At 40.6% G+C, this 24598-nt stretch overlaps 1 protein-coding gene across 1 annotated transcript in view; it reads left to right on the top strand.

The window, feature by feature from the left end:
* The window catches only part of LOC108785199 (sodium channel protein type 2 subunit alpha-like), a 167403-nt gene that overhangs the window by 18839 nt on the left and 123966 nt on the right, over positions 1 to 24598 (top strand). Inside the window, exon 7 of the mRNA XM_018554236.1 lies at positions 14132 to 14283. Coding sequence (XP_018409738.1) covers positions 14132 to 14283 — 152 coding nt within the window. The remainder of the gene's footprint in view (positions 1 to 14131; positions 14284 to 24598) is intronic.

Raw genomic sequence — 24598 nt, 5'->3', positions numbered from 1 at the left:
GGGGGGGGGGGGCGGCTCTCCTGCTAATCGGGAAGCCGGATTGCGAGCGTTTACACGCTGCCCGGCTTCCCGGCTAATCAGGAAGCCAGGTGGCAAGTCATTACATGATGCCTGGCTTTCCTGATTGGGACTTCCGGTACTCGGTATTGGCGAATACAGAAAGAAATACATCGGTACTCGGTACTTGATATCGACATACCGGTATCGATGCATCCCTACTAAGAACTGTAAGTGATTGTAAGAACCCGGGGCTGATGTATATATATATATTTTGAATGATTGTATTGTTTTGGATTTTTTTATGTGAAAAATTGATAAATATTATAATTTTTTGGGGCATTTAATTAAATTTGTCACTAAATTTTGGGGTTTAATAAGGAGTTGCGCTAATATTGCGCAACATAAAAATTTTCAACTACCACCATTTTATTCTATAGGGTCTTGGCATTCAGAAAATATATAATGTTGGGGGGTTTTACGTCATTTTCAGGCCTAAAATGTGGAATATAACATGGGTGCAAAAATGGAAAAAAGGGCCTCAGTCATGAAGGGGTTAAAGGATAACTAAACTCTAGGACAAAAGCAAAATCAAACCTGATAGCCCCTTCATGGGCGATGTGGTTATTATGTTATACACTTTGAAAATAAATATAAATCACTCAAACAGAAACATTTTTTTCCACCTTACTAGTCCTTAGATGTTGTGGCTACAAAATGCATACTCCCTGCTGATTGGAGAGTTCTAGTTCTGCTAATCAGAGGGTTTGTCAGACCTCTGCGGAGAGACTAGTGCTTCCATACAGAGAACAAGGGAACTTCTCTACAGCATGCTGTCAGGGGACAGGCTTTTCTACTCAGCCTGTGGCTGCTGTGTAAAGAAAATGAACTGCAAGGCATTGCACTTTGATGACCTTTAATTTATTTAGTTGATTTAAAGTAACAGTTCCTTTTGATTTTAATGGCAACAGTGGACTGCAGCTTTATACACTGCCTTGGCCGAAAAAAGCCACACACTCTAATATTTTGTTGGACTGCCTTTAGCTTGATTATGCATGCATTCGCTGTGACATCATTTTGATAAACTTATGCAATGTCACAACATTTATTGCCGTCCAGAGTTGCATAAATTCTTCACCAAGATCTTGCAGTGATGATGGGAGAGTTGGATCACTGCGTAAAGTCTTGTCCAGCACATCCCAAAGATTCTCAGTGGGGTTGGACTCTGTGGTGGGCAATCCATGTGTGAAAATTATGTCTCATGCTCCTTAAACCACTCTTTCACAATCTGAGTCCGATGAATCCTGGCATTGTCATCTTGGAATATGCCCAATGTGTCATCAGGGAAGAAAAAAATCCATTGATGGAAAAACCTGGTCATTCAGTATATTCAGGTAGGCAGCTGACCTAATGTTTGGACACATAAAGTTGCTGAACCTACCCTATTTTCCAATGAAAGGTTCTTACCTATTTGTTTAGCCAAATCCAGGTGGTGACTTTTTTTTGGCCAGGCAGTGTATCTTCGTATGTATGGTGCAGAGCGGGTTGGACGGTACCATAAAACAGTGCTTTAGACCCATTTGGATGCATTAAACCGAAAAACACATCTGGTTGGCCAGAAAAGTCACATGTCCAATTCAATTTAGTTTTTGAATGAAATTCGCATGGGATCTGAAATGTGGAAATGGAAATTCGGATTCAGGCACATTCGGATGCATTTGGATTTGGAAGTTTGGATGTGTCCGAATTTCAGAAAATTCGTCCAAATTTTGATTAAGAATGAAATAAATCACACATGTCTACTGGCAGTATGGCGTTAACGTTTGCTCTGTCTTGTCCTGGGCAGGAGTACGGTTAGCAAAGCAGTTATCTTCATAACAGTCCCCAAAAAACCTCAGGGATTGTCTTGCCTTTGTTACTGTTTGAGACATATGTCTGTGGATGGATGGCTTAAGTATGTTCAGCCTTTCTGTATTAAAATACAAGTCATAGTGTAACAGCATGAAATAAATATACATGGGATAATCCTGGCTCCAGCTTTCATTGTTCCGTCTGTCATTGTTTTAGCAGAGCTCTGGGTAACAATATGTAATTTTGTTCCCATTTAAAAGTTGACATTCTGAATTCTTGGGCATATGCCTCTGTCCCCCCATATGTTACATGTAAGACGCTTTAATTAAACAATTGGTTGAATGATCATTACTTACGCTTAATAATGCAGCACAAAGGGGAATTATGAAATATAAACTGCCGTAATCCACGGCCTTCAAAAGGATTGATGCATCTCAGCGCAGGTTTATTATCCCCATAAAGGAGGGGCAGTATCATGAGCGTGGTTGTTTAGCAATCCACCTCTTGCTCCAGTTAGGTGAGGAGTGAAGATGGGTGCTTAGGTGGGGTACTGGAGGTGCTAATAAAACCAGTTTTGTTTTTAATATACCCTGTTTCCCCAAAAATAAGACCTACCCCAATAATAAGACCTAGTACTATTTTTGGGAATTGCTAAAATATAAGACCTTCCCCCGAAAATAAGACCTAGTTGTGACCATTCCCTGGGCTGGTGATGGCATAAGGGGGAACTTGAAGAGGAAGAGACGGGAGAGGATCGGCTAGAGGAAGTGAGGCAGCAGCGGAGGACGCAGAGCCGCATAAGCCAATGCTTCCTTTATAGCGCCCACTCCTGTCACCGGCGGAGTCATACCAAATGCACTCTGCCTGTGAGGAATCGATAGTTAAAGCACGCTTCGCTCATTCTGGCCAGCGATTGGTTACCAAATTGCTCTTGGAAAGGTGTGGCACCCCTGATTGCACTGATCCCCCTATTCTTGACTTTGCCATTTTGGATTATTTAATTTGGATTTGCATTCATTTTGGATTGTTGTACATTAAAATAAAAAATAAGACCTACCCCGAAAATAAGACCTAGTGTGTTTTGTTGAGCCAAAAAAAAAATAAGACAGTGTCTTATTTTCGGGGAAACACGGTAGGGCAATCAGACCACCTATTATCCCTTTGTGTATTAGCAATGACTCAATATAGGTTCAAACCCTTCTCCAATCTATCTAAGGAGGGGGTAGACCCTGCCAGGTTTTCATGGTTATAGCAGAAATAGTCAGCACCTCTCAAACACTATGAGGAGAATGTATCAAAACTGGAGCAGACATAATCTGGAGTTGCCCATAGTAACCAATCCGATTCTCTCCTTAGTTTGGTTGATTGGTTAACTGCTCCAGTTTCTGTCTGCTCCAATTTTGATAAATTCCCTTCTATGTATTAAAAACAGAGGTGTTAGTGGTATATATGTTGCTACGTGGCAGTTCCTAATGTAACAAAGCTTCCATCCTGGGAAACACACAACAATAAACAGAATGAAGGCAGGTATACCTAGAGATAACCAATTCCTTCTTAATCCTTTCACTGCCAGGGTTTTTTGCACACATGTTAAAATCCACATTTTAGGCCTGAGAATGACTTAAACGAATTAGATATTTCCTAAAGACACAGACCCTGTAGAATAAAAAAAATGGCGGCAGTTGCAAATTTTTATGTCACATGATATTAGCACAACTCTTTCTAAAACTCAAGATTTTAGTTAAATATACAAGTTAATTTTAGTGCACAAATGCACGCTATAATACCCATTTAATAAAATATAAAAGAGGAGGTTGTGCTGAGTAAATAGATGCCCAACATGCCAAGCTTAAAAATTGAGTTTGCCCGTGAAATGGCAAAAAACTAAGTTACCTCAAATTGTCCATAGGTGACACTCATCAGTTTAGAGTTAACCATGAATATTGGCCCTATAAATACTGCTCTCACTCTAACATATGCAGCGATACCTAACGTGTGGCGCAATTGTCATTTTTGTACGTAGGTGCACCTGATGCATGTTTGCATTAGTGTGTGCATGTACGTGTTCATGGTGTTTTAATTTTTTTTTTTTATGAACATCATTGCTGTCACATAGGGGGCCCACAATGTAATAGCACTGTAGATGTGACAGGTGCTCATTAAGGAAACATTAGGGGTTTATTAGACCACTAATGTCACCTTTGCAGTCCACTGAAGCTGATTATGCTTGATATGCTTCTTCCCCATCTTCTGTAGCCTTGGAATGACAGTTTAAAATCTGGAAGTTATCAAAACATTGTCGCTTTCCCATTCATTCAGCAGAGAGAAGTTTTGCGAATGGAGGGGCAGCGGTGCCTGGGAAGCAAGGTGGGAGGTTCAAATGGTGGGGAACATGTTGACTGGCCCCTGGAAGCAATCAGGTGGCTTTACAGCCGCCCAAATTGCTTCCAGTGTAATGCTGAAAGTCAGCTTTACACAGGTAAACAGACTATAGCTGCCGGAAATCAGTCTACAGGGTCTAGCCACTGCTGAGGTATGACATACGTTGGTGGCAGCAAAAGGGTTAAAGGTGTGATATACACACAGGATGCCTTTAGCTTTGTGTGGTGCCACCGTTGGCTGTGCACCCTACTACACTGATATTGGGCACTAGAGCGGGACAGGATATTCAATTTCAGTTACTAGAGATGCACCGATACCGAACTCCAAATGCTCCGATACTTACCTCCAATACCGGAGCTTCCAGTCAAAGGCAGCCTCAGGAAGTTAAGCCAGTGTTCTATCGATAGAACACTGGCTTCCCATGCAATCAGGAAGGTGGGCAGTGGGTCATTATCTGCTGCTCGGCTTCCTGATAATCAGGGTACAGGGCACCGGTATCTGTATTTGATATCGGCTTGCACCGAAAAGAAAGTATTGGTACTCATACTCGATACCGAAAAAGCGGTGTTGGTGCATCCCCGCTACTTCGGTTGTGACTGTCCCCAGCACCACCAAAATATTAATTCTAACCTTTCCTGGGAAACTCAGACACAGTGTTGAAATTGTTTGTTGGCTGGCTGATAAGTATGCTGGATACATGCATCTTGCTCTAAAAAGCTAGTTCCTGATTGCTGGGACACACTGGAGGTCTACAGATGCCTGGGTGCTGTATTGAGCTTCTGGCGGACAATTGTTTCTCCAATGTGCTGTCTTCTTGGGCTGCATAAGCCCCTGCAGGATATTTTTAATCTGACCATATTTGTACTAACTTTGGGGAAAATGAGGATGGCATTGTGTTCAGTCCCACGTTTGTATATTCCCCAGACATTTTGGGGCTCCTCAGACCTTCATATCACCCCATTAGCATTTTTTTTTTATTTGTAAGAAAAATAAAAAACACAAAGAATTATATTTTGGGTTGCCAGACCTAGTGGTGTAAGCATTTTTGGGGCACTGGAGAAACGGTGGTGTGGAGGCAGCTGAGGCAACTTTGGGGTTCATGGAACAACCAAGTAAAGGAACTAATTCTGTAATGAACAATGACACACTGATTAGTTTCTATGGATTACTGCACATTTCATATCAGCATTGCCCTGTGCACTGCTCTAATGAGTAATTGTCTACCTTGGTGCACAGAACATGCAGATACTGAATTAATATTGCCTAATGTCATTTTTAACTCCATAAATAATACAAAATAAGTGTCCTTGGTGGCATTCTGCGTTTAATCAGGCCCTGCAGGAAAACCAGATATACAATAAGAATTGTACAGCAGAAGAAAATGTCAAAGAACACTCATTATTTTTGGAGTGTTCTCTAGCCTCGAGCAATGGAATTTGTCTTTTCTTAATTAATGAATTCTGGGGAAAATATCACAACATAATTGTGTTTTGCGTTTGTTAAAAAGTGTTCCAATGTGTAATATTTATTTTGGGAAAGTTATAAGTTAAGAGGCTGAAGAAGGCTTGATGAAGGCTTTACTTTACAGCCCCCTTACAACAAAGCTGAGACTGATAGAGGGAGAGGCAGTACAAGGTGCCAGCCAGCTGTTCTGCAGGGCTCCTGTGCTACCAAGGGGAGTATTGACAGGAGGAGAGAGCAAGGTGTAATGGCTCATCAGTCTTTTGTTCTTCCTTTTACTGTCCAGTCGGAGGCAGGAAACCAAAACCTGTAAGTGCTTTGCAGGCAAGAAAAATATTTGCCACATTTACAGTAAAGGATAATGTCAATTACACTCCCTGTTCTTCCTTCCATGTATTGCACTCTGCATGGCAGAGCTGTCTAAACCACCGGACTGGATGGACAAAAATGCAGGTGAGAGGGAACGTTTCTATGTATTCTATTTCATATGTAGCTGTTTGCTTGAAGTTCATGTTTAAAAAAGAACTCCAGGAAAAAACTATGTTTTGAGGCTTGCAGTTGTCCAGCATCGTTACCACCACTATGTCCAAAGAGCTGCCGGGGATGCTAAAAATCCTAGTTGTATTTATGTTGGATTTACTGTCAACTTTGATCTTCCAGCTCAGTTCTACCACTTGCACAGCAAAGGATAGTGTCATTTACACTCCTCATTCTTCCCTCTGTGTATTGTATTCACAGGATACAAGGCTTCCTCTAAATGGGGATCCTGAAGTTCATCTGCCCTTCCCATAACCCAAGCCTTGTACATTTAGAGAAAGCCTTGTATCCTGTGAATAGAATACAAATTTAATGAATGGACAAAGAAGTAGGAAGGGGGCGTGTAAATAGCGTTATCCTTCACTGTACGAGCTGCATAAAAGCATAAAAGGTAACTAAGCTGGAACCAGCAAACAAAAACAAAAAAATGTCCTGGAGTTCCACTTTAAATTTAGCTGCCTATATATCTGGATCTACTGATTCCTTTGACTTGAAGGCTTAAAGAGTTTTCATCATCATGATAATTTCTGAGCATAAGCAGCCCAAGTTTACTTTAAAGAGCCTATATCCAGGGAAAAAAATAAAACTCACTACCCGCTCTGCAAGGGTTAAATGCTCATTAGGCACTGAAGCAAAAGAGCGATGCGCCCCAAGCTATGCAGAGTCCCAGTCATATCACCCGCCCTTTTCACTCCATTCAGAAAATGTTTTTTTTTACAAGTACAAGACATTCTGTGATTAGAGGAGAAGAGCAAGGTGCACGGATATGACATTATCTCTCCTTCCTCCAATCACAGAATTGAAGGAAGGAGAGAATTTATAAAAAGTACAAGGCATTTTCTGATTGGAAGCTAGTGAAAAGGGATGGGTGATGTGACTGGATCGCTATAAAGCTCGGGCTGCATCACTCCCTTGCTTCAGTGTCCGGAAGTTGGGAGTTCTGTGCGGGGGAAGGGAGGTGGAGTGTAAGATTTTTCTGTTTTGCAGCCGCCCTCTGCACGATAATTTACACACCCAGTGTGGTGTGAAAGTTATCATTCTGCCCGGAGAGTATTTATTGATTTTTTACTTTTTTACACATAACTTTTGCCTCAATATATACCTTCAATTTACAGCTGTGCCCCACAGTTCTTTTTTCTGCCACTAGGTGTCCTCAGTCTGGAAGCCAACCCATGTCACCTGAGTCCAGGCTGTCATTGCCCCACCCCAGCCTGTGACTGGACAGAAGAAGAAGAAGCAGCTCAGCTCAGCCCTCCATCACTCTGCGTTCTCCTCCTTTCAGCATGTGAAACCAATTGGTCCCTTCTACTGCTTTCTTCTTTCGCACTTGCAGAGGCTGCAGGAGGCTTACACCAAGTCACATTGAGGTGCTTACACTGCATGTAAAAATATATATTAAATGGATGTATACATAAATACATAGATGCATTATTTTGTGTTTTAATAGCTTCCTGGAGTTCAAATTTAAGAAATGTAAAACCAAAAATGTAATGTAATGAAAGTATCACAAGAGATAAACACAATAATGATTACAAAGGAGTCCACAGCAATCCTGGAGAACAAAACAACTCATAAATTACCAGACTGGCCTTAATGTAGAACAGAACAAAGCAAGTCCCTGTCATGATTACAGATGAAGACTATAACACAGACAATACCTCAAACTTGCTCTCTTCATCATCCCAGGGGCACCTACAAGTGATAACGAAGGCACTGTGATGGTAACTAATATGTTCCAGTACACGATGACAATGCGTTTGTCAAAAAGTGTTCCAATGTATCGCGTCAGCCAGGCTACATTATCGTTCTTGAACTGCGTTTTAGCCTGAAGTTCTCCTTTAAGCAATATCTTCTACAACATTCAGCTTACACTGTCATCAGGAACTTTGTGCATCATGCCGCAGCAATGTCACTAGATAGTCTATATTTCTTCAAAATTTATTCCAGCTCTCCAGCCACCCAACAAAATGCCTACATTGTGTGCGGCTGAGTTTAAAAGCTGCACTAGGTAGGAAATGCATTATCCCATATATTTATGAAACTGATGGGAAATCCAAAATGTCACTGTTATCACCCAAACATCATGTGCCACTGACAGCTCTCTCCAAAGTGATTTCCTTTCATTTCGGAGGGATGTCCTTTTACTTACTGATTCATCTGCAAGACAGGAAGTGAAGGAAAATGTATCCAATGGGAGAGCACGTCCCCATTGGTTTCAGTGGGTTCCTGCATGCCTGATAAACACGGGGAAGTAGTGCATGTAGCAAAACCTGCGACATGTGTTCCACTTTTTCTCTCCACATTTGTGCGCGTTTTAATGCACACAAACATGGGGAGAAAAGCTTGCATTTGCCAGATCGTATTTAAGATGCCATCAGCTTCTGTCTTTCATTACCAAAGCGTAACTGAACAAACTGAAAGGAGAAGCTGACTGGTTACTTTGGACAATTGCTCCAGATTCTGTCTGCTCCAGTGTTAATAAATTCCCTGCAATGTATTTCTGTAATTTACACACCCGACACCTACGTGGATCATTGAATTCATATGAAAGTCAAAAGGCTTTTAAGCAATTTCAAATGCTGATCTAAGCACTTACAATGAATGCTGCTCCTTGATGTTTAAAAGTTTTAGGTCCCTGCAGATTCAGTTGGTCTCCTGATATCCTGTTTTAGCGTGGCTCCTTTCACTTGCAGGGTCCTATGGGGCCACCATTGTGTGTGCTAGTAAGCTAGGTGTGTCTCCACAAACACACAAGTACAGAAAGGCAAGCTGATCCCCTCCCTCTTCTTAGCAAGCATATGGATGGCTGCTGGAGACTGCTCTGTCCCTTGTGATCTTGTACTGGACAGGAAGTTCAAGAGTTCAGGGAAGCTGAGAAGAGAGAGTTTGAGCTGTTGTGCAGAAATACTCTGCTGGGCAATGTGCTGTATAATTGTTTCATCTGGATTCATTATAGAAGTGTGAAAGTTTAATACTACTTTAAGCATTGATATGGCAAATATGATTGATTAAACCCAGAATTGTTTTTTTCCCCCCAACATTACGTTTTGCTTTATACCGTTTTTTCATAATAGCAAACAAGATAATTAAGAGATAAGATAAAAGTTTTAATCCAGAATAACACATTTGGTAGATACATGAAACCTTTTCATAGACATCTGTACATCAGAACAAAAAGAGGGACAGCTGAGGAGGAAAGAGGGACAGAGAGCTTTGGTTCCAAATGAGGGACAGTCCTTCCAAATGAGGGACAGTCGCTGCAAATTAGCCATACTTGGATCTGATGCTAAAAGCTCTATCTGTCCCCAAAAAATGGTATGAAAATCGTTTCAGTAAAGTGTTGCATGACAGAATAAACATCAGTCAAAGTACCGCAGCACTGAATACTGAAAAATGGCCTGGCCAGGAAGGGGGTGAAACACTATGGCCTTTAAGTGGTTAAACCATCTCCACCAAAATGTACATTCCGAAACAGAATCAGAGCAACAGGTATCGCGTCAGCCAGGCTACATTATCGTTCTTGAACTGCGTTTTAGCCTGAAGTTCGCCTTTAAGCAATATATTCTACACCCATTTCTCTGAGACTTTGCTCAGCTCACTGTCTGCTCCTCGTGTCCTTATTATACTTTTACCAGCAGATGGAGCTGCCATATTAAGGTGTTGCATGTGTTTTTATATATTTATTTTTTCTGCAGTTTCATGCATTACGGAGCACAGAGAGAAAGAGGGAGAGAGAGAGAGCACCAGTACCAGGGATGGAGAACATTAAAGAGACCTGTGTATTCTGCTTGTCAAGCAGCATGAACAAAATATAGCAAGCCTGGTGCCTGCGAGCAAGACAGCTTGGCTTGGGAAGAGAACTGGGAGCTGAGTGCCTGGCTGTCTTCACCCTGTGCTAAAATATCTCAGTTCCCCTCATCAGGTAAGATCACTGTGGCTTTTTCTGCTGCTGCCGCCTCCTCCAACACATGGTCTGGAGCTCCTTACTGAAAATCATTGCAATTGTCATTTTGAATTAGCTGATTTGCACAGCTTCCTCGCCCATAATCCACTGGGTATTTCACAGCTATCTGTTGCAAGTTAGCCAAATGCATTGTTTGGTTTGTTTGTTTGTTTTTTTCCTTTCCCTTTTGTTTTTTTCCTTTTAACAATCATCCTTACAATCCTGATTTAATACTTTATCTGCTACCACCCATAAGGGATAAAGAAGAGAATCGAGCTTGCTTTCCGCCTGCTTTCCCCCTCATACAACAGGCTTATCACACATCCAGATCAGTCCTCTTATTGGAAGCCTCTGTTTATTAGATCTGTTGCTATTTTGCTGGAAAAAAAAAGACACATCCTATATAGGCCTCAGGGATTTTATTTTCCTCTTTACCGGCTTTAGAAAAGGCCTTTCAGACAACACGTTGTGTGTTTTCTACGGAAAAAAATCTGAAATATTCACTGTCACTCTATCATCCAAGTAAAGTTGTGACAATCATCCCTAAATATTTATTATAAAGGCAATCATTTGATTATATAGCAGTGCTTCCTTTTGATTTATTCCTGTCTATCCTGCTGTTTGCATTCCCATTTCAGAACAATGAATGCAAAAGAGGTCACTAGTAAAACTGAGGTTGTATATAGTCCAGTTCGGTTGGGCGTTGCCATCTGTTAATGTTCTAATTGTGTTCGGCACATTTCTTTGTTGAGGGATCTCGGCGGAAAAGGTTAATTGCAGTGAAATCATGCAAAGCGATGGTAATGTATGCAGATTGGGAGGAATTCTTTAACTAAGGTAAAGGTTGGGTGATTACAAGTAACCTAATCAAGAAGGGAAGTCTCTGTACTATATTTTTAAGGTCTTCATGATGGAGGGTGTGGCATGAGAAGCTTTGCGCTTAACTTGAAATTGCCAGCCCATGGTATGCATCGCGAGATATTATACCTGTAATAATTACAACAGAGGAAAAACTAAATTTAGCTTGTTCATTAGGGCATTGCAAAGAGAAATGGTAATGTGCAAAGTGCAAAATAATGTGATCGGCCAATCAGATTTCTCTTTACTCTCTTTACATATTGTACTCTTTACTAAGTAAGCATTTATATCCCTCGACTTTCAGTTAAGCTTATGGATATTATTTTGTGATTACTTTTGGACTGGGAAGGGACGGGTTAACTGAATTTATTTTATTTTTTTCTGTATGTGTCCCATTGTAGTTATTTCCTTTCACTTCCTGTCCTGGAGATGCAATAGGAATTGAGAGGAAATCTTTCCAACATGAGCAAAATTCCACTCTTGGACTGTTGTCACCTGAACAGGAGTCTCCATTGGAAGATTGTCCCTAACTTCAACTGTCACATTTCGGATTCCCCTTACTTAAAGGCTGATTTGCAAAAGAAGTTGGGAATCCTCACTCAATAAATGGTAGCTGTGTTAACTTTTGCATACCCAGTCATGTGCAAATTTAAAAAATAAACAACAATTGGCTTTTTACAAGATTGAAGTAAATCTTCACTTAATTTCTTGAGTGAAGCTTCTTAGCTTCTATAGTAAAAGTAAAAGTCTCATGATGTCCTGCTAAAAATGGTCACCAGGATAAATAGAGGGGTGGATCTCCCCCCATTGACAGAACTAATAACCTAAAAAGGTGTTCTAACCCCTCCATACTCTATCCAAAACTAGAAAAAAGATTTTGGGTATACACACACTTTATACACTAAACCCAAAAGAAAAAAAGTGAACTCTTAGGAAAGAGCTGCCAATAGTATTCACGACTATTCTTATCATTTTGTCATTGCAATGAAAATAAATCAAATATTTGAAATGTTTGTGATTTTTGTACAGCGTATTGCTCTGTGTTAGCTGGCGCTTTTGGCAAAAGGTGGCGCCAGAATGACGTTCGGTTGATTTCTGTTGTGGGATTAATAAGCAAGATGAGTCCAAAATATTGCTATCCATTGAACTAATGTCATTTTAAATATTGTCTGAGCTGATAACTTACAAAATCATTTCTTCGTTCATCCATTAATGTTTTAATGTGTTTTTGCTTTGACTAGCTTGTAATTTATGTTTGTCTAGTGCCATCAAACCTTTGGATAGCTGTCTCCATTGGTTTTTTTTTGGCAAGTTAGAGAAGCAGATTTCCATGATTTTCTTCCAGGCTGTAAACTCATGCAAGGGCCAATTTAGACAGCAGTTAAAGCCCAACTCTAGCCAAGGTGTTTTTTGTTTTTTTTAGGTTTGGGAAGAGTGTGAAAGGGTTAGAACTTCTGTTAACTCTTTAATCTTTACTGTGGGGTCTATTCACAAAGCTGCTGAAGGATCCAGCTGTAGCTTTGGCTGATCCTTCGCTAGATTCAGTGGAACCGACGTGCTGCTGTACGGGTTATTCACTACAGCCCGTATAGCTGCCGAAGTAGCTGGGTGATCTCACGGCTGGCTCCGCCCAGTTGTAATGACAGATCAGTGTCCCCAACTGACCCGGGGATGCTGAACTGTCATTAAGCAATGACAACCAGGCAGAGCCGGCTGTGACGTCACGGTCGACTCTCCCCAGTTGTTATTCATTGGCCGGGACCTGCTAGAAGACTCTAGCATGTGGCGGCCAATAGGAAACCAGCTGAAATCAGCCGCACTGAGCCAAAGTGAATAGCCGAACATTGTTCGGCTCACTTCACTTCGGCTCGGTTATTCACTCGGCTGGCTTCGGCAGCTTTGTGAATAACCCTTTAAGTGTTCTCAATTTGACACTAAAAAGACATCCAAGAGCTGCAAGGACTTATTCATTCAATAAAACATGGAAAACATAATTATTAGCGAGCGCACTGATTTTGGTGAGACTGCTCACCTAAAGCAAGGCTCCTCTTCAGAGAGTACCCAGAATTTGCCTCAAAATGTAAAAACACAACAGGTGTTCCAGACTAAATGGTGAAAGAGTCCAAGTAGCTTTATTGATTCATCATATAATCATATAAACCAGCCAACGCGTTTCAGGGGCTCAACACACTCCCCCTTTATCAGGGCATGAATATTGCATGCATTTAAAGGACTCAAAAAGGTAGAATCACCAGACTGTACAGTGATATATGAATTATTGCCAAAGTTAGTGGGACAGTATAATGTTGTACTGCTTCACTAACTCTGGAGATATTTCACACATCACTGTTCAAATATCCTGGGAAATCTACCTTTTTGAGTCCTTACAACACATGCAATATTCAAGCCTTGATGAAGGAAGGTGTTTTCAGCCCCAGAAACGTGTTGGCAGTTTTAGGTGATCATAACTTGAATCAATAATGATTTAGATCATCCCACAAGGTCAATAAATGTTGATGGTACGGTGAATTCATCTAGGTGTTTTGGAGATCATTAATGATCATTAGGTGAAAGTGGTTTAAATCACATTTTTGCCTGTGTGTATGGCCATCATAAGTTAAAAAGGCCACCAAACATGTACTTTGAGGCTTATAAGTTATAAAACCTAGCGAAAAGTAAATCAGCACGCATTTGGAGTTTGCGCCCTCTTCTGGGTTTAAAGACATCCAGATTTATTCAACCCACTTCATGAGGGCTGAGGACACCCAGCCCCCTGGGACTGCATTGTTTTATGAGCACCACATTGTCTAAGAGTGAGGAGCCTCCACCACTTTATCTCTCAAGATGAATGATATAGGACCTATAGTGTCACTATACAGGAGACTGCATGTATAAAAATATATCATGCGGTGAATGTAGGAAGGATGTTTTAAAAATAGGTGCAGGGGATAGGGTTGGGTTCTAAAAAGGTGGAGTTGGGTATTAAAGGAGAACACCAGGCAACTGAAAAGTTAACCCTTGCAGTGGGGCTGCCCCCGCACTGCAAGGGTTAACTGCTCATTTTGACCACTTACCTGATTCTCAATCCTGCTGTCCCCACAGCTTCCTCTCCCCTGTGCTTCGACAGTCTAAGGACATGTGATGTCATCACATCTAATGCAACTGCATTAGGCATGAGGGTGCCAAGAAACATTCCACCGCCAGAGAAGAGGGAGAGAGAGGTGATCGGTCACCGCCACAGGACCCAAGATCAGGTGAGTATATCTTTTTTTATTTTAGCCCATAGTTCAAAACGAGCAGTTAACCTTTCCAGTATGGGGGTAGCCTCACTGCAAGGGTAAATTTTTTGATTGCCTGGAGTTCTTCTTTAAATTAAATTTAAACTGCAAGGGTTAACTGCTCAGTTTTGTCAATGTGCTTAAAAAAAAGTTATATTAACCCGAACTGCTGAGCCGACTCCCTGCTTCTCGGGCCACTGGAGCCAGTCTCCTCCTCTTCTGCACAGATGGAATGTTCCTCAGCGTCCTCACGCCTATACACTTGTATACAGCGTGATGTCACAAGGATTCTTAGACCGCTGTAGAGGAGGGAGAGAGAGGCTCTATGGTCTAAAAACATGCTGGCTGGAATGATCGGGTAAGTATAACTGTTTTTTGTTGTTAGCACCTAGAAACAAATGAGCAGTTAACCCTTTCAGTGCTGGGGTAGCCCCACCGCAAGGGTTTGATAAATATTTCCACGTAGTTCTTTAATGCTGTTGGTCAGTGGTAAAGATGCTGCAAATTGCTGTACTATTCCAGTGCTATTCCGGTTGGTTCCACTGAATGTTTGTTAAGCTTTTTCATCAAGAGATGTTTGCAAAATCTAATTTTGTGCAGGTTTCACCTTTGCACTGATACATTTAATCAGTGTTTATTGTCTGTAGCTTTGTTAGGAAGAGCCTCCACTTGCTGGCTGTATGCACTTGGAAGTGTTGTTATTGATGTGTCGTGGCTAAACAAAGCATTTAGTACTAAAATAAAAACTGGTCTCAGCTGTTAAGATTTTCTAGTGCAACATTTATTAACCTTAAAGCTAAACTCCAGGATCCTGACCACTTTCCACTCCTAGCTCCCTTTCCCATGCAAAGTAAAAACGCTGATACATTTTGAAAATCAAGACTTTTTACATAAAAAATTATTTTCTGTACTGTACAGTCATTGCTCCTTCCCTAAATTGCACTGTGCCTGGTTGTCAGAAAGGTGTTCTCTGCAAGAACATCACTGCCGACCTGCTTATCAGGGACTACATTCCCCAGGGTTCTGTTATTTAATGTTGCTTCTATGCACAATCAGGTGCTAGGAGATAGCATGAGTTATCAGCATGAGGTTGTCAGAGCTTAGATGACCTCTCAGCTCCAAAGTCATCCTCAGACAAAGTAAATACAGTTTACAATGGAGAAAATATAATATTTTCTTGCATACGCCTTTAAAATGTAGTGACACTAACAAAAATATTATGAAAGTGTGTCTCTAGCCAAAACTTTTATTAAGTAGAGGACTAAGGAATGTTTAAAACCTTGGTCAGGTTTTGTTTTCCTATTTGCATCCCACAGGGAGATTTCACCTCACCCAAATTACTGAAGTGAGTGGAAATCTCAATGTGAAAGAAATCTCCCCTTGGACAGTTGTCACCAGATAAGATGTCCCCATTGGAAGATTTCCCCTCACCTCCTGCTCCAGAAACAACTATAACATTGTAGATTTCTCATCACTTTCTATCCCAGGGATAAAGGTCACCAGAAGAGGATGGATTTATGTAGTAAAGTAGTAGTAGTTTACTGTTTTTTTCTCAGGGCTTCAGTTTTTTTAGATGTTGGGCACCAGTCTGCCCCATTCGTTTTTGACTGGTGATCTTGGAACCATTTGGTTGCCTGCTTGTAATTCCAGAGATGTATTCTCAAACAATCCTGCTTTTGGCTAACTTCTGTCAGACAAATAACCTGGTGTATTAAAGTTTTAGTTCCATAAAGGTGGCCATACACTTTACAACCATGGTTGTAAAGTAATTAAAAAAACTTACGATCTGCCCATCTTGGACAGGCAGATCGTACTTGCGATCATCGCAAGCCTGGTTTCCGATGACCGCAATGCTGAAGGGCAGTGTGCGCGTGCGCACACCAGCCCGTGCGGCATTGATCTTACGATCATGCTAAAAACCAGCTGAAAATCGTACGATTCTTGGCTGGTTTTCTAGCATGCTCTTTAGACAAAAGATGTGCGACCGTACAGTAGAAACGGTTGCACGTCTTCATTCACACTGCAAGATTCTTGTACGATCGCGGGATTTCCTGTGATTCTCGTACGAGAATCGTGCAGTGTATGGGCACCTTTAGTCAGATGGTTTTTTTTACATTTCTATACAGGTCTATGGGAATGCAAAACCTGATTAGGTCCAAAGCAGCACCATCAAGATCAACCCAACAGCACTTGAGGCAGGCCCTAGGAACCCCAAGCTTTTTATTATTATTATTATTATTATTGTGGATAGAATGGGAAAGGGTTAGGATTAATGTCAGTTTTTTGCTGTTTGTGTCTCATCAAGATTTCCCTTCCATATGTTCTGAGTCAGTAAGTTAGAACAGGTATAGGTTTCAGAAGTCTAATTTCACTTGCTGCGTGCTTGCTGTTGTTAAGTAGCACAGACGCAGCCATCTAGCTATCATTTTCAGAAAGAGGTCAGCAGTGGCAGTCCATGTATTTCTCTCATGAAGCAGTAAATTCAGCTACATTAACATAAACATTGACTGTAAAAATTAAGTTACAACCATTTGTTTTATGACTACAATTAGGTCTTTATCCAAAAGGCATAAGGTGTTTTATTGCTTCCTATAACCTAATAAAGGTTCATTATTTTATTGGATGCCTGCTAGGGAGAGCTAACATTTCTCAATATCTGTTTAGCTATTTTATGGGAACCAGGGTTTATTGTTCAAGCGTAGGCTCTGCGCTACAGGGACACGTGATTCTAGAGGTGAAAAAAGGACACCTGCTCTAATTACAAAATAGAATTAAAATACATGGATTTAAAGTGACTCAGGAGTTATATCTTAAAAATACATTAAAGTACCCAGACTATTAACAATAATGTATCTTATTTGTATATCATGAATAAGATCCTCAAATCTCTGAATTGGTGCTGACACTGTCCTTCCTTCTGGAGGGTGGCTACTTTTGTTCCCCATGGTCCCTGTGTGTGTTGTAAAGTAGCCACCGCTCCAAGCTCGCTCCCGTTATAGACTACAATTTTAATACAAATGAGTAAACTAAACGTGAGATTGTAGTCCATCACGGGAGCGAGCTTGGAGCGGTGGCTACTTTACAACACACACAGGAACTATGGGGAACAAACATAGCCATCCCCCAGAAGGAAGGACAGTGTCAGCACCAATTCAGAGATGATTTGAGGATCTACAGCCGAGTCATACACAAAAAAAGATACATTTTTGTTAATAGTTAAGGTACTTAAATGTATTTTTAAGGTTTAACTCCTGAGTTTAGTGTCACTTCAAAGACAACCTGTAGGGCTCATGCTGGAATCTGAGCCTGTCACTGGAGCTGGAGGATCAGGGACAGTTGCTGTCTTCATTGTGCGAGGTCAGGAAGTTGATAGGCCAGCAGTTGTCAGAATTCGGTTGACCTCGGACTGCCTCACCGATAACATTTTCCAAAATTCTGTAACAAATGGTAGTAGTGGCGAAGCAGATAATAGGTCCAGTTCAAAATTTGGTGGTTGATTCTTTAAAACTGGAGAAAGAAAAAAGTCAAATAACAGATTATATGTTATATAATAGTAAGGGCTCCAGCTGCTAAGTAATAATGAATATATTGTTGTTAGCAGAAGCACATGCAGACAATGTTTATGTATTGTAACAGAGCAAGGTAGACAGTTTTTGGTAGAATACATTATATAGAATTTGAAATGTTAAAATTATGATTATTGATAAGATTATTGATACGCTTATTAATAAGATAAGATTGATCAGATTATGTACTGTGCCAGTACATAAAGATACAATAGTTGAAGAGTTTGTCGATTTGGTCCATTTTGGTTTGTTGACTATACCATTGTAAGCATTTTTTAAATATATGTGTTTGATAAGTACAAACTATATCTGCTGACCTTGCCACAAATTGTGTTATATAATAACTTCCTGTGCTCTCTGCATATACTGACTGTTATCAATGAGATTGTTCTTAGCTATCGCTGAAGACTACAGAGCCACATGCCTCTATGCTATGGCAAGAGTCAAGTGATGGGGGTTCTTTAGTCCTCCCTGCTTCTGTTGTCCTGATACAGTATACAGATGTTCCTCGGTTACCGACTTACCTGTTTTGTGACCACTCGCACTTAGGACGGACCGCCGATTGTCCTCCGACCTTGCGCGTCAACGTCAGTGCGCCGTGTCGCCAGCGGAAGTGGTGTCCTCCGATCTTCACTGCGGGTCCCGGTAAGTATTTTCATTGCCAGATGTACAGTACACTGTTCGGTACTGTACATCGGCAACGCTATACAGTACTGTACTAATGCAGTACAGTACTGTATAGAGTTTCTCGCTTAACGACCAATCCGTTTAACGACCTAGTCGTAGGAACGGAACTCGGTCGTTAAGTGAGGAATACCTGTACTGTAGTTAGTGTTGTCACTCTAGGACTGGAAGTGTGTTAGGACCCTTTGCTTTGCAGTTATATAAGAGATGCACACAGAAGTTTAAGAGTTAATTTTATTAGGAATAAAACACAGCTTACTCTTGTTCAGCATTTTAATAAAACATGTTTAAAAGCCAGTCTATAAAGGTCTTCTGTTTTCATCTGTCCTATCAGGGGTTAAAGGAGTAACTATGTCCACATCTTCAGACTAGAGGTTTTCATTTTATTCTTCTTCTTGAATCAAATGGAAGATGTTTGTAGTAAACTGACGATGGGATTCTGGAAAATTCCAATGGCCAAAAACACATGCTGTCAGTTGTAATTAGATCATTCAGTTGGAGCTATTGTGGCCACAAAACACTCTTATTAAAGGGTATCTATGGTTAAAAACTAAAAGTAAATATATACTTCTATACTGAATTTCCATAAGTTCAATTCCCCTCCTAATAACAATATCAATCTAGTAGTTTGTAAACTTACTTATTGAAGATGAACATTGGATGTTCGACCACCACAATGTCACTAAGCCCTGTGAATATGCACTTCCTTGTATCAGAGCTTACAGAGCCTGCCTACTGAACTACTACTCAATGTCTGAACAATGTAACATTATCTCTGCTTGCTGGAAGCAATGCATTATTGTATATATAGTCTTTAGAAATTGAGATTGCATCACATCAGACCGCAGGGAAAGAGATGGAAAGCACACTGGGAATCCAGGAAGTTGGTGAAAGTGATGGGTAGACAGGAGGCAATACTCCCTATACAGGTGAAACGCGAATAATTAGAATATCGTGCAAAAGTAATTGCAGTAAGTGCTGCAAAAGGGGCCCAAACCAAGTACTGAGTACACATGCATGCTTGTACTTTTCAGAGGTCCGATATTGTTCTATGTACAATCCTTGTTTTATTGATTGCATGTAATAATCTACTTTTTTGAGGTTGTGGATTTGGGGTTCTTGGAGTTTTCATGAGCTGTAAGCCATAATCACAATTATGACAAATCACGGCTTGAATTATCTTGCTTTGCATGTAATGAGTCTATCTCATATATTAGTTTCACCTTTTAAGTTGCATTAGTGAAATAAATGAACTTTGCACGATATTCTAATTATTCGAGTTTCACCTGTATAATAGAGATTTTTTTCAGTAAGCTTTGATCACGTCAAAAACAATTATAATACGTTTTCCTTTTACAATGCCACTGTTATAGCAGGGTAGTATATGCTAGAACTCTAATAATAATAATAATAACAACATTTGTTAGCGCTTTTCTCCTTCAAAGTTCTCATCAAATTGGTCTTGCGATGTTTGAGGAGAAGGATTTGTCAGGTGTTGCTATAAGCCTGGGTGAATAGTTGTGTCTTGAATCTGAGAGGGTACTTCCTGAACAGTAGAAGGCAAAAGTTCCATATTGTGGGTGCTGCATGATACTCCAGGCACAAGTAATTTTCCTTTCTCAGAGGAGTGGAGGGAGTGTATGGGGCAGTACTTAACCATAGGTTCAGTCAGATGGACAGGGCACAAGATATTCAGGACCTTATTAGTAAGTAGGACATTTAAAATAATATCCTCCAGTTGATTGGAAACCATTGTGGGGAGCAAAGAATTGGGGTTATTTAGCGTAGATTGGGTTTAGTTAGTGAGTAGTCTGGCTTCTGTGTTTTATACCAGCTGCAAACGATGTAGTTCTTTCTCGGAGAGTCTGCAATAGAGTGAGTTGTAGTAATCCAATCTAGATGATACAAAATAATTGATTCATTTTGGCATATCCTCTGCTGGTATCAGTTATTTGATTACTGTAACATTCATGGACATGGAGAAAGGAGGAATTGGTAGCAGATGATACCTGTTGCTTAATTGCTAGGTCCATGGTCAGGATCATGCCCAGGCTAGGTACATGACCTGAGAACATAAGATTTGTATTCCCAAGGTTTAAATCAGCTGGATGGATTTCTGCCATTTTGATGTAGCCTTCAATTAGAAACACTTCTGTCTTGTCAGAGGTCATTGCTAGCCCCATTACGGTTCATCCACTCATGTGTGTTAGTAAGACACCTGATATTCTTGGTCATATGGTCACCAGTGTCTGGTTTGCAAAACAGGTGGAGCTGTGTGTCATCTACATAGCAATGGTAGCTAACATTGAGTCTTGTGGCATCTCATAATGTAATAGAAAGGACAAGGATGAGTGTATTCCTGCTGTGACCCTTTGTGATCTCCCTTACCAAGATTTGCAGCTGAGCACTGTACCCTCTAGACCAGAGGTGTCAAACTCAAATACACAGTGGGCCAAAATTTAAGAAATGCTCCAAGTCCAGCTGGTTCACACAGTATAATACCGTGGTCTATACAGTATATCACACAGTATAATACAGCGGCATATACAGTATATCACACGGTATAATAACAAAGCCTGTACCTTTAATTATTAAAAAGCATGATACATAATTACAACAAAACATTTTTTTTAAACTTTTTTATTTACTTTCCCTTTAAGAAATAGCCTAAATATTTAAATAAAAGCCAAAAACAGACATGAAATAGTACAGAGCATTTACAACAAAAGAATTTACTTACAAAAAAGTTTTTCCATCTGGTGCCCGCTTTTGTGGATTCTTCCCCTGCTTTCTCACCTCATTGCGCAGGGGAGATATCAGTGGGGGATCAGGAAAATCATCAATTAGAGATGTTTTTAAAAATAGTTTTATCTCTATTTAAATTACAGTAAAAAAAAATTATGTTAGGGGGATGCTCACTGGGGACAGTATGGAGTCCATACTGTTCCCATGGAGCATCCCCCACATAATTTTTACTATAATTTAAATAATAGAGATCAAACTATTAGATTACATACTAGTGTGGAGGCAGGAGGTACACAGGTGTCACAGATACTACTTTCAGTATATCACGCCCCTTCTTCTCCATCACTTCTACAGTACAGAAGAAGTGATGGAGAAGAAGGGGAGTGATATGATGACTGGCAGCTCTCCCGGCTCTCTGTTGTCTGTGTTGGATCCTGATTTCCACCAAGGAGCACCTCACGTCATCTGGACTGGACCTTGGGACCCCTCTGTCACCTCACGGCCACACCTCCCTTGTCACTCTGTGCTGCTGCCTGCTGGGTAATGCAGCCCTCTGGCCGGCGGCAGCTCTCCGGCTCCTCAGTCCCATGAAGATCGTCATGGGCAGCGTGAGAGAGCTGCCGGCGGGCAGGGCCAGAACTAATGATAATTAATTATCAGGCGGGCCAGAGATAATTCCGTTGCGGGCCGTTTCTGGCCCGCAGGCCTTGAGTTTGACACGTATGCTCTAGACCATATAGCAGCTTTAAGCGTTCCAGTAAGATGTTATAGTACATGGCGTGAAATTCGTCAGAATGATCCAGAAGAAAAAGGATGGATCATTCTCTCTTTTTTCTAGCCATCAACAGGTCATTCAATAGGTGGACCTTGCTGTTTTGGTACCGCTTTTTTTGCTGAAACCATATTGAAATTTGTCAAATATTGTGTTTTTTGACCGCCAGGCTTCCTGCCTATTAGAAACTGCCTTTTGCATCACTTTTCCTAAAAGGGGATGTTTGACACTGGTCTGAAGTTGTCCAAGATCTATGGATCCAAGAAAGGTTTTTTTAGTAATGACCTGATAATGGCTGGGAGAAAATCCTATTATTGAGGTACTGTACAATATTTTGGACCATTAGGCTAATGTGGCTAATGCATGCTAATAGTGGGTCTGTTGCATCTGGGTCAAGGTCTCATACCACACTAGTTCCTAGCAAATGAAAAATTAACCAAAGTGTTTGGAACTGAAAGCTCCCAGAATCCCAGAGTCTATATTGTGCTTCCTCAAATGAAGCCCTTGATAGACTTTTTGAAAGAAGATTTATATTATATTTAAATTGAATTTATTGATTTTCATAACACAGTATACAGACAACAAAAAGAAAAAAAAAACACAAAAGGAAAAAAAAAAGAAACAGGAAAAAAATAAGGCCAGGGGGAGGGGAGAACCCCCATCGTAATACTTAGAATACACCCATATCCATACTTCTACATCCTAAATATATCTTGTATTTTATATCCATTCACATATGCTATTATTGGCCCATCTATCCTAACACATTGATATATAACATTAGGGCATACAAGAGGAGGGGGAACACATCACAACACACAAAAGGACATGAGGGGAAGAAGGCAAGGGAAGGCATATGACACGCTCAGCAAACTTAGTAACATACTTGAACCTTTCCATAATCTTTCTTAATATACCACAAAAAAGGAAATATAGGCGAAACAGCCTCCAACCCACATAGTTATTATTCATCCAAAGTGGTCACTAATATAACAAAATTTTCAGAGTCCTGGAAGGAATTCCACACTTCCCATAGTTGCCTATACCTCTCACTTTTATCAGCATCTATAGCAACTAATTTCTCCATATGTGCGATTTCACTCAGACTATTCAGCCACTCCATAATGGTAGGGGCACGGGCCGACTTCCACTGCCTCGCAATAGTCTGTCTTGCTGCAAAAATGAAGAAGCGTAAGATCGATTTTTTAGCTTTTGATATTGAATCCGGAAACAAAGACAATAATGTTAGGGTAGGTGTATTTCCAGTTGTCGTGGAGTGTGCTTCATCATATATAACTAAAACGTTTGTCCAAAAGGCCTTTATCGGAGGACAGGACTATCTGCCATTAGCACACACTCGGGCAAATGGGGAGGAATATAGGGCCATTATTTTAGACCGAAATGATATTGAAAGAAGATTTTAAGAGATAACTGAATGCAGAGGGCCCCACAGTTTACTTTTTTTTTTAAAGAACTCCTAGAACAAACAAACAAACTGGACTTCAATTTAAGTTCAAACATATATCTTTTCCATCCTGTTACAATAGCTACAACGATCCCCCCTCCCCCAACATATATATTTGCCACCCTGTTACAATAGCTCAACTCAAATGCTGGCAATTCGAAAGCAAAATCCATATTTTGGTCCATTAGTTGATATAGGCAAGGCATGGCTCTCTTATGGTTAAAACTTTCCAGCCATTAAGGTCCCATCTTGAATGAATGGAGCTTTTTGACCAACACCTGCCTGGCGTTTAAGGTGTATGGGCTAGTATCTACCTAGCAAAGCAATGGTTAAAGCTTTCCAGTCATTCATTTTTGGTCCTTTTTTGATTCACCTGCTTTGTGCTAGAGGGCATATTGGCTGGTATCTGCTTAGTGAGGCAACGGGCCCTTATGGTCACAGATTTTCAGGCATATACAATATACCAGATACAACCTCATATGACTCCTGCTTTGCTGACCTCATATGCTTTGCTGACTACTATCTTTTGTAGAGGAAAACTTTTTTATTTAGAAATACAAAGAATGGATTAAACAGGGTGAAGACCTTTTGTAATGGTCCCTAGGGTTTTTACAATCAGCAGAGATTTTATTGCATTCACTTTCAGTGCCTTATAAATGAGTAATAACAATTGGCGATGAAGGGCAATTTGTTCAGGATAATGAGAAACCATTCATAGTTCACTTCTAAGGTCTTTGAGTGGAGTGTATGTGTGTGTGTGTGTGTGTGTGTGGGGGGGGTTGGAAAATTAGGGTGTAAAGGAGGAACCTTCCTTAATATTGTCCCACTTCCCGCAGCTCTGATTTCTTTGCAGTCCTATAGGCTTTGTGTCATTGTTGGATAGCTCTTTGGAAATTTGAAGCAGTCTCAGCTTTAAACACATGCTGTAGTTTCCCTGATACTGACAAATGGAACAGGAAAAAGCTTGCGTGAGTAATATGTTTTAGTGGACAGGCTATCACAAGATGGCAGCCCACCATCTGGGAGAGTAGGTGGAAAATTGCAGATTTGTATTTGTCC

Source organism: Nanorana parkeri, unplaced genomic scaffold (genome assembly GCF_000935625.1).
Source record: "Nanorana parkeri isolate BGI_ZX_2015 unplaced genomic scaffold, ASM93562v1 scaffold149, whole genome shotgun sequence".
Taxonomy (NCBI): domain Eukaryota; kingdom Metazoa; phylum Chordata; class Amphibia; order Anura; family Dicroglossidae; genus Nanorana; species Nanorana parkeri.
This window is presented reverse-complemented; position numbering and strand designations above follow the sequence as displayed.